The 11,297-nt window shown below is 44.0% G+C and overlaps 1 protein-coding gene across 1 annotated transcript in view; it reads left to right on the top strand.

Annotated features, from left to right (window-relative positions):
* Positions 1–1,779: 1,779 nt before the first annotated feature.
* PRSS12 (serine protease 12) overlaps positions 1,780–11,297 on the top strand; it is a 76,426-nt gene continuing 66,908 nt past the window's right edge. The window contains 1 exon segment of the mRNA XM_032762534.2: positions 1,780–2,338. Coding sequence (XP_032618425.1) covers positions 1,951–2,338 — 388 coding nt within the window. The 5' untranslated portion in view covers positions 1,780–1,950.

Here is an 11,297-nt window from a genome sequence, read left to right as displayed (position 1 = left end):
TCCAGATATCACAATCATTGTCATTCATGACACCAGGATCTTGATCCAGACTGAAACTTTGTGCCTTGAGCCCCTCTCTATTTATGAGTAAAAGCTTAAATCCATAACTGTTTTGCCACTTTCACTCAGTCAGGGACAACTGTCACAGACATACTTCTGTGGGATCTGATGGTATGTGTCAGGAACTTTGTGGAGAACTGGCAAGTGCAACTGAAGAAGAAAACTAATCTCTCTCTCACTTTCTGCGGAGAACTACTCAGAATACAAGAGCAGCCTGAGTGTGGACAGGTTCACCCAGAATGACACTGCCTAGCTGCAACAAACATTGGGGAGTAAGGGAAAACTACAGATAGGAGAATCCAAAGATTCATGCTACGGACGGAGCTGCCAAGTAAAGCATATTTCTTTAACCAAAGAGCATCAGACTTTGTAAAATATTAATAGTATAGATTCAAAAAAAAACAATGGCAATGGGGTTTGTGCACGCATGTTTGTAGCAGCCGTGTTAGTCTGTATCTACAAAAAGAACAGAAGTACTTGTGGCACCTGTTTATCTCTAAGGTGCCACAAGTACTCATGTTTTAAATGAACAGTCTGTGACCAAAAGGTAAACTGATGGCCAACCTGATAAGAGGAGCAAATCAAAGATTACTAGATCATGTGGAACCCCACAATGCCTGGGGATAGGAGGATTACTACTATGCAAAGCACATGGTTCTGGGGGAGGCAGGAAGCCCTTGAAGTCATTTTCCCGTACTGCATTTGTTTTCAGCCTCTATTTGTGTTTTCCAGACCTGTTTGGGAATCTCTCGGCCTCTCTCTCCCCCAGATCCTGGTGATGGGTGTAATTCTCTGTCTTTCAACCTAGACACTCTCTGTCCCCCAGGTTTCATTGTGAATTGGTGTCCAGGCCCTTCTTGCGGCTCTTTGTGATGGTGTCAAAGAGACTGCCAGATTTCCCAGGCAGTTTGGGGTGGGGCCTGCGGGGTCCTGTGTGAGAGGGAAGATGTGATGATGGGAGAGAAAAACAGATTGAGAGAGGAGGACCAAAGTGAGTGAATGTGCTGGGTGCAGACAGAGGTGGGGGAAGAGCAGATGGGGCTTCAGGGGAGGAAGGGTCCTGGGGAGAAAGCAAAGCAGGGATTTCAGGGGGAAGGGACAGAGGAGACTCTAGGGAGAAAGGCAGGAGAGGGTGTGGAAGAGGGGAGAGTTGGGGTGGAACCAAGGCAGGGAGGGATTTGGGGTTGCAGCAGAGAGGAGCTGAGAAGGAGGTGGGGATGAGGACAGGAACCTCATCAGTGGCTTGAGGAGGCCATCGTGGGGAAGCAGGGTCAGGGATGCTGGAACAATTTTTATAGTGGGGTAGTGAGAGCCCTGTATTTAATGGAAACCACTTCAAGCCAAAGGGTGCCCCAGCACCTTTCACACCAATGCAGGGGCGGGACCCCAGAGAGGCCCCCTGGGACATTCACACCTACTTTCCGGGCAGCTGTTAATTGTCTTCCATGCCCAGACGTTTCCAAAGGGGGGCTCCCAGGGGAGCGGGCTGGAGGAAGCGGGACTGGCCCTCCGTGGGTGCCTGGTGTGGGCAGCCCAGCTGATGGGGTGGCAGAAGGGTGAGGCCACCCCGTGTTCTGCAAGGAAGCGTGTGTGTGGGGGGGAGGGCTAAGGGCTCGCCCCCCCCGCCCCCCCGGGCGAGGAGCTGCCAAGGCAGGTAGCAGCAATTCCCATCTTCCTCCCGCCCCCTTTCTCCCGGGGAGCCGGGCGGCTCCGCTTCGGAGGCAAGTACCTCGGCTCTGCTGCTCCGGAGCGTGAGCCGGCCAAGGGGAGGGTGTGTGCGCGCCGGGGGAGGTGCGGGCAGGATTAGAGGGAAGCGGCGGCCCCGCCCTCCCCCTTCACCCTGGGATAGAGCCGAGGGGGAGATGGCCCGGGAGAGGCGGCACTGGCACCATGGCACTACCCAGCCTGCTGGTGGCTCTGATTTTAGGGACGACCTCCGCAGCGGGCAGCTTTGACGCGGCCTCTCTTAACCTTCCCCTTGCCCCTGCTCATGGCCCGCAGCATCCCCGCTCGCCCCGCGCCCCGCCGGCCCCGCAGCACCAGCCCGGCTGCACTGGCGGCGAGGGGTCAGGGGGGCGCTTTGTCAACGTGACCGAGTTCGGCGCCGAGTGCCTGCCCTGGGCGGAGGTGCCCACTTTCCTGGAGAAGATCCCCCAGGGGAAGGGGCTGCGGGGCCAGCACAACTTCTGCAGGAACCCCGACGGCAGGAGCAGACCCTGGTGCTTCTACAGGAACAGCCGAGGCAGGGTGGACTGGGGCTACTGTGACTGCAAACAAGGTGAGCGTGTGTGTGTGTGTGTGAGAGAGAGAGGCACAGCGCTGCACTCGCAGCAGCAGGCACGCTGGCTCCAGCCTGTCCGCAGCCAGATACCTGTGGAGGCGGCTGCATCGATTGTGTGGCTGGGTATGTGCTGCTGGCAGCTGGGTGCATTGCGTGCGTGTCGAGATTGCTTACTGTGAGAGTGGGTTGATTGCGCGCCGAGGGGGGAAGCGTGCGTGTAACGGCTGCTTGTGTGCAGTGTGTGTCCGTTGGGTTGCTATGCGTGAGTGAGTGAACTGCAGAAATGAGCGTGTGTTGGCTGCTGTGTTTTGTCTGGGTTGTGCGTGTGTGGTTGATATGGGTATGCTGAGCTATTTGTGTGTCCACACTGGGTGCCTTGGGGGTCTGCTGGTGTATCGAACACATTTCCCTAGGGAAAGGCTGTGACTAACTGACTGTGCTATTACTGAATGAATGTACACGTGTTAAGTGTGTGCAAGTGATCATTTCTGTAAAGGGGATTTTGGCAGAGCCATATTTCACTAGAAGTGAATTTTGTACAGATGGATGATGACTTTCCTTCAGTGAGTCCTGTGTAGCTAAGCTGAACTCAGGGAATCTCATTTTCACCACACTGTGGAAGTGGATGAGGTTAACAGCAATTTCCCTGCTAACAGACCTTTCAGATAACAGGAAATTGAAAAACATATATCTCATAAAAAAAAAAAGACAGCATACTTAAGAGAGATTCTGACAGGATATTTCTAACCTTTAAGGGATCAGTACATTTGTTTTGCAGCATAAGGGTCCTGTTGTGTCCTTTTTCTGGTAATCTATTACTTATACTGTCTGAACTGAAAAGTTGTATCAAGTATACCACTAATTCAATTTACAATAATCTCCTTTTTGTACTTTGGTGCACTTCTCTGGAAATTTGCTAAGCAAAATAAGAAGGAATTGCTTTAATAAGGCAGCTTGCAGCTATTCTCTTTCATTTTTTTTTCAACTTTGGGAAAATTGGGTGTATAAGTTAATGCTGCTGCTTGACAACTTGTATGCATGTAAGCAGCCCAGAAGGCCAGATATTGTATGCACTTAATTACTCACAAAACTCCCATTGATTCTAAAGCCTTTGTCAATGAAATACCAAAAATTCTAGGCAGAGTTCAGAAAGTGTGCGATGGAACATGGTAGCAAGTCAGCCCAACTTTCTACAGAGACTAATAACACTGACTCAAAATAAATAGTTTCCTGTAAAAAGAAAGAGAATACAGCTATGTTAAATATGTGATTTACACGAAGAAAAGGCAGGATTTTCAGAGTTAATCTCACTCAGTCTATCACTCACATTGCACATGTGGTACGGAAGCTCATACATAGTTAGGCATCTGCAATAGCTAGACACTATGGCATGTGTAAAGGTTTTACTCTGAGTTTCTGGCTTTAAGTTTGTCTTATCCTTAATGTTAATAGGACAGACCTTTAGTGCGTGTGTGTGTACTTAACTGCTTTATGTTTTAACATTAGTCAAACAAAAAAATCTCATTTAAATTGTGCCTTGTCTGATCAATGTAATCCCTGTTTTTATAATTTAAAATATTTATTTTATTTTCTTCGTTCTGAATTGATAAACATTTGGATGTTACTTACTTTTTGAAAGCAACCTAACAAAAAAGGTGTTCATGATTAGCCAAAGAAACTATAAATTAAACTAAGTGACTACAATACTACCCTGTCAAAATACTAATAAGAAAATGCTAGTATACACAATGTTATGGTTGTACAACATAAAACTGTTCTAATACCTTTCATTTGAGAATCTCAGAGATAAGTGTTCTTTCTCCTCTATTTTACAAATGGGGAAAACAAGTCAGAGAGGTTAAGTGACTTACCCAAGATTGCATAAATTAGTGGCAGAGCTGGAAATAAATTCCAGGTCTACAGAATTTCAGTGCCTGATTTTCTTCTCATTTATACCAGTTGTGTCAGAGTAACTACATTAAAGCCTGTTGAGTTACCACCACTCTATACAGTTGTGAGAGAAGGATCAAGCTCCTGGCTGATCAGTCTGTACTTCCTCCCGTAATGTTTAAACAAACAAACAAAAAAAAGCATGGGATAAAAATTATACTTGAAAGTCATATTTCTCTCTGAGACCGAAGCAACTTCTTTGGAGCCATTTTTATTACGGTTCTACACTATCCCCTGATTATCCAATTAGCTAGATAATTGCAGCTCCATTACATGCCTATCATTTACATTTATTTTTAAAGGAGTCTTAAGCCATTGATCATTGACATGATGATCTGTAATGCTCCAAAGAACTATTTCAACCAATACATGCAGTATTTAGGAATCTTCCATCTTAAAGATCCCTGAATGTCCAGTAACCTTGCTGGTTCTTGAAAAAGTAGTTCTTATGGACGCACAATATCCATTTTTTCCCAAGGGTAAACCACTGGGATTAGATCATTTCAGACTGAATTTAATGGCTACACGGAGGCATAGCCTGATCCAGTATCCTGTGAAATCAATGGGAGTCTTTCCAATGACTTCAGTAGACATTGGATCAGGCCCCCAGCACACCTTTGAGTCAACAAAAAGACTCCCATTGACTCCACTGGGCCCATAATATAAGCAGTTCTTGCACTGACATCCCCATACATACCAGTCAATACACTTCAGTTCTTAATTAGGACAGGCCCAGTTTTGCAAATCTTGGATCATTCTCTTTCTTTTTTGAATTACTGCAGGGGATTACATGGTATGGAAAAACGACCATTACGTATAAGACCATCAAACTCATTTTCAGTTTAGATCTAACTAGCAATTGATCCAAGGCCTTCAGGGATGAATGGCTAGTGCAGTGACTTTCAGGGCACTACTCAGTCCGCCATTTGACTTTGAAACATACGTTTTTAACAGTTCATTAAGTACTAGCACACAGTGTGTTGTATATCCCAAAATGTAAATGAAAATACAGATGTTAGATGTTTGCATGTGCTTTGCTCTACCCTTGTAACTTCAGAAGAGCCAGCACTAGAACTAAGGGTATCAAGAATCAGCCTCCATCCCCCTTCTCAAAAATAGATTTACACCCAAGTTACAAACCTTTGAACATAGTAGCAGTCTATAAAGGAAATGCTGGCACACCTTTAGCTAACAGCATAAACACATCTGCTGTAAAAATATGCATATAAGCAATTGGAAGTGATCCCCATCTCATTTGATTCAAATACAATCTATCCTGACACTTGTTCTTTATGAGATGTAGAATACAGACAGCTAGAATCTTTGGATTTAGGCGCAAACTAACAAGAGGGGCAAGTGGGACAGTCATACTGTTTACAAGTTGCAAGAAACATGAAGCCCATCTGTTCTTTAGAGTTAATTAAAAGTTGGCTGATTTTTTTTCTGTCTCATCCTGAGCCTGTGTGGCAGGTGTTGCAGAGCAAGTCTCAGCAATAGCCCAACAGATACCCTTACTTTCATTTAGAAGCAAACCCAACCTGGTTTAAACAGTAACACCATCTATGAAACCATCTGACTTGGGGCAGATCCCAGAGGAACTAAAATTACCAAACTGTATATAAACACAATTGACTGTCAGTAACCTTGGGTGAAACTGATTGAGAAACAATGCAAATGTTTTTCCTCAGTAATATAAAACACGTAGAAGTGAAAGGGAGTTTCTGTTGAGAGTGTGTAGGTTTATAGTCTGTATATGTGATTTTCTGTTCCTCTTTCTTCATTCTGAACTAGATTAAGGCAGTCTGAGGTCCTAGACACATTAGGACATGCACCCTTCCCCTACCCCATAGTCCTGCCTTTGTGCCCCATCCCTATGCCATGGGGCTTTCTCCCTTCCCAGACAGGCAGAGCCCCCTTTCTTCCTCCCAAGATTGGCAACAAGATCTCCCTTCCCTTGAGAGCATATGGGGTGGCAGCATGGGTCCACTCTCCCACACACAGAGGCTGGGCGTTAAATTACTTAGGGAAACAGCAGACTTGCAGCACTCTTCTGCCATGCACAGAATCCTCTACTGGGGTAGTGTTGATGGGGCTCCTTAGAACAGTGTCTTGGTGATAACACCCAATTGAGATGCACCTCTTATTAGAGCACTGCCTCAGGCAACCTGCAGACTAGTGAGATATCACTGTATAATTTATGTTCAGGCCACATTTTGAAGCTTTACTTTGCAACCAACAGAGCTAGAAATATACTTTAAAGTAAATGAAACAAATTCTGATGAGATCACTTGACTCTGGGAGCATGGGACATTTACATCTTCATCCAGCCCTGTTTCCACTGTTACTTTTGACAGTTATTTCTGTGTCTGCAGTTTTTAATCCACATAGTTCTGTATGAAGCAAGCTTGTTAAAGACGTGGTAAAGGTGGATTTCAGCTGGTTCAATGTCTTTCACGTAACACCTTCTTATGGTGTGTCTACACTACGGGTTTATTCCAATTTTACAGAAACCGGTATTTGGAAACAGCTTATATAAAGTCGAGTGCACGCAGCCACACTAAGCACATTAATTCGGTGGGGTGCGTCCATGTACCGAGGCTAGCGTCGATTTCCAGAGTATTGCACTGGGGATAGCTATCCCATAGTTCCTGTAGTCTCCCCCGCCCATTGGAATTCTGGGTTGAGATCCCAATGCATGATGGGGCAAAAACAGTGTCGCAGGTGATTCTGGGTAAATGTTGTCACTCACTCCTTCCTCCATGAAAGCAACAGCAGATAATCATTTCGCACCCTTTTTCCCTGGATTGCCCTGGCAGATGCCATAGCATGGCAACCATGGAGCCTGTTTAGCCTTTTTTCACTCTCACTGTTTGTGTACTGGATGCTGCTGACAGATGCGGTATTGCAGTGCTACACAGCAGCATTCATTTACCTTTGCAAGGTAGCAGGGACGGTTATCAGCCCTATTGCACCGTCTGCTGCTTTGGAAATTGGCGATGACGGTTACCAGTCCTATTGTACCGTCTGCTGCTATCATGGGTGCTCCTGGCTGGCCTTGCTGAGATCGGCCGGGGGCACATGGACAAAAATGGGAATGACTCCCCAGGTCATTCCCTTCTTTACGTTTTGTCTAAAAAGCCTAGAATATGGGGCAAGCCTAAAGAACCAGAGAGCACAGCCACTCCAGGTCAGAGCCCCAGACCATCCCCCAGAAATGTTGGAGCTGCATGCCATTCTAGGGGTGCCCTTGCAACAACCTCACCGTGCTGTGCTCCCTCCTCATACCCCTCTGGGCTACCATGGCAGTTATCCCCCTCATTGTGTGCGACGAAGTATAAGGAATGCATGAATAAGAAACCAACTGACCTTTAGTGAAGATAAATGACCGGGAGCGGCAGCTCCAGCTGCTATGGTATTCCAGCCAGGACTGAATCTCCAGGAGATGAAGCTTAAAGAAGGGACTAACTGGGAGTCATTCCCATTTTTTCCCAGGTGCCCCTGGCTGACCTCACCGAGGCCAGCCAGGAGCACTCACAGGATGATGACGATAGTTATCAGTCCTATTGTACCATCTGCCATCGGGGAGGGGAGGGCAGGGGATGCTGCTGTTTAGTGCTGCAGCATCCCGTCTACCAGCAGCATCCAGTAGACATACGGTGACACTGAAAAATGGTGAGAAATGATATTTTCCCCTTTTCTTTCACGAGGGGGGAAGGGGGTAAATTGACGACATATACCCCGAACCACCCGTGACAGTGTTTTTGACCCTTCAGACATTGGGAGCTCAGCCAAGAATGCAAATGCTTTTCAGAGACTGCAGGAACTGTGGGATAGCTCGAGTCCTCAGTCCCCCCTCACTCCTTCCATGAGCGTCCATTTGATTCTTTGGCTCTCTGTTACGCTTGTCATGCAGCACTGTGTTGAGTCCCTGCTGTGGCCTCTGTCTATATAGCCTGAAGATTTTTTCAAATGCTTTGGCATTTCATCTTCTGTAACGGAGCTCTGATAGAACAGATTTGTCTCCCTATACAGCAATCAGATCCAGTATCTCCTGTACGGTCCATGCTGGAACTCTTTTTGGATTTGGGACTGCATGAGTGCTGATTGGCACTCCACGCTGAGCAAACAGGAAATGAAATTCAAAAGTTCGCGGGGCTTTTCCTGTCTACGTGGCCAGTGCATCCGAGTTCAGATTGCTGTCCAGAGTGGTCACAATGGTGCACTGTGGGATAGCACTCAGAGGCCAATATCATCGAATTGTGGCCACACTAACCCTAATCCGACATGGCAATACCGATTTCAGCGCTGCTCCCCTCGTCGGGGAGGATTACAGATATCGGTATTAAGAGCCCTTTATATCGATATTAAGGGCTTTGTTGTGTGGACGGGTGCAGGGTTAATTCAGTTTAATGCTGCTAAATTCGGTATAAACGCGTAGCGTAAACCAGGCCTTAATCAAAAAGGATTATCTGTATCCTTTGAAACTACCGGTGTGAGATGGAGCAGGGACAATAGAAGGGAGAAGCAGAAGCTCCAGTGTGTTCCTACCTTCTGAGAAGCCACTCAATGGCCAGGACTCAATGGGTTCTGAGAGGATGTGTATGATGGGTATGATGGTAGCAGAGACAAGAAGTAGTTCTTTGTGGCATGCTTCCTTCAGTGCCGGTCAACTTTTTTTTTTTCTTTCTCTTTTCTTTTTTAAATCACCATTTAAATCACTCTCCTGCTAACCCAGCAGTTTGGGCAGAAATCCATACATGAGGTAATGCTGCTTTACCAAGAGGTAACTACTCCAGAGCCTGTGTCCCCTCCAGAGAGGAGATAGTCACAGCTGCCAGAGAAGTAGCCAATAGGCTTGGCTTCTATGGCGACCTTGCTCTAGGGTCTAGGGCAGCGATCGGCAACCTTTGGCATGCAGCCTGTCAGGGTTTAGGTTTACAATATATGACTCTTAAAGTGAAGGCCTTTTAAATTGTTTTCTTGTAACTAAGAGTCTGATCCTACTCTCACTAAAGTAAACAGATGTTTTCCTGTTGACTTAAAAGAACCTGACTGGGGCCCTAAATGCATGTACAGAATCACGTACACTCAGGAAAATACATTATCATGGACCAATTATTCTCTATAAGGGTATAGTAATGAATAGCTAATTAGCAATATGTTATGAACATATACTAGTGTTGATAAATGTAATTCCTTGTTCCACCGTGGTACATCATATATCTCATATTAAGAGACTAGGCCTATTACAAAATCAAGAGTTTTATCTATAGAAAAAAGAGCCAGACCAAAAAGTTTAAAAGACTGATGTGTTTATTTAAAATTAGTTCTGTTCCTTCATATAGAAATTATGTATCACATTTTGTCATTTGTGGATTTTAAAACTATATGAATCCAGTTAGTTAAATTCAGAGTAGCAACTGCCAGTGTGCCAGAATACTGCACCATGTTAAGTAAACTTTGAGGGAAGTTGTTTTAGTTCATTTGCAACCTGGTTTTATCCACTACATAATTATGACACAAGTCACATGATATATACTCACACATACTTCAGAGTGCATGAATAACATATAAAGTACATACAGTATTGTATCAGTTTACTTTTGTCAGATATTGTGCAAATGGACATCCTGTAAATAAAACTTTCGTAGAGGTCTTATAAAATTTGGAGAATTTATAAACATACATTATATTATGTAGTATTTGATATTATATATATTATAATGTTAGACAAGCAAAGGACTTCAGGTATTAAGGCAAAATTCTCCAATGTGCAGAGTTAATCCTGAATACTTTAGTCTACTCTCTGTATATCAGTAGTCTCAGTGTTGCCAATGGGAATTCTGTAGATGCAGAAACAGCAGAATATTGAGGTCAAGATCTATCTTGTGGCTCTGAAAGGAGAATTTTACTCTTCAAGTATTTACTTATCCAGATAACAGAAAGGTCTTGCAATATTTATGCAGGAAGCACTCTTATTGCTTATCATGGGTGTCCTAGAGGATTGTGAAAGGAAAAAGATCATTGTACAAAAATAACTTTTTTATTTTTTAAGAGACAGACAACTATTAAAGCCCCCTTTTTGGTATGTCAGGAATCACTTCGTTCTAAATATTGCTGTGTCCGCAATTGATGTCTTGTGATTAAAATAATAGTCTATCCAGAAGGGTTTTGGAAAGAACAGATATAGGAGATAACAAAGTGGAGTAAAATATTGATTTATCCTGATATATAGTAGAGTATTCAAAATGCTGTTCTTTCAGTGCTTTTATATAGTATTGTTATAATTAAATCTTTACAAAATCTGTAAAGATCTGTATTCTGTATAAAAGGATCACCTTATAAAATTGATTTAATAAGCAGTACTTGTATATTACTGTATTACATGCTGTGAAAATAAGTCACGGGCAAAAAGGTACATACATCAAGTCTGAGGTTAATGGACTTGAATTACTTGGCAAGGGTTCACCTTCAAGGTTTTATAACCCTGGAGAACTGCATTCAAAACAGAGCAGACCTGCAGTGACATTTGTGGGGAGGGAACAAAAATTTAACCTTGCCATTATAATACATAAAAATATTTTTTCCCCTTGCGTAAAAAACTATAGAGTGGAAAGGGCCTATGCTATGCTATTAAACAGAACAGAGCATAAGCAGGTGGATCACTTGATATTCCATGCAATACCCATCTACAGTTTTTGATAACAGCTGCAATATATTACCTTCTTGTCAAATTAGTAGCATTTTTATGGCCCATTCATTGTTTGCTCTCCCTTTGTAGCATAACAAATATGATTGTGACTGTTTCACATATTTGCATTTGGTGCTTGAATTGCATGTAGCTGTAGGGACTTTTTACACTGCTGGAAAGAGAATACTGTGGTATCTACTGTAAAACTATTCAATTTTTTGATTGTGTTCTGTGCTCACAACCTGTATTTTGATGATACACACACAAGGACTGGAAAAGAATGTGTGTTATGATTGTTTTTAGGTTGTTGTATTT

This window comes from Chelonoidis abingdonii, chromosome 5 (genome assembly GCF_003597395.2).
Source record: "Chelonoidis abingdonii isolate Lonesome George chromosome 5, CheloAbing_2.0, whole genome shotgun sequence".
Classification (NCBI taxonomy): Eukaryota; Metazoa; Chordata; order Testudines; family Testudinidae; genus Chelonoidis; species Chelonoidis abingdonii.
The sequence above is the reverse complement of the archived record's forward strand: the minus strand, read 5'-3'. Positions and strand labels throughout refer to the sequence as shown.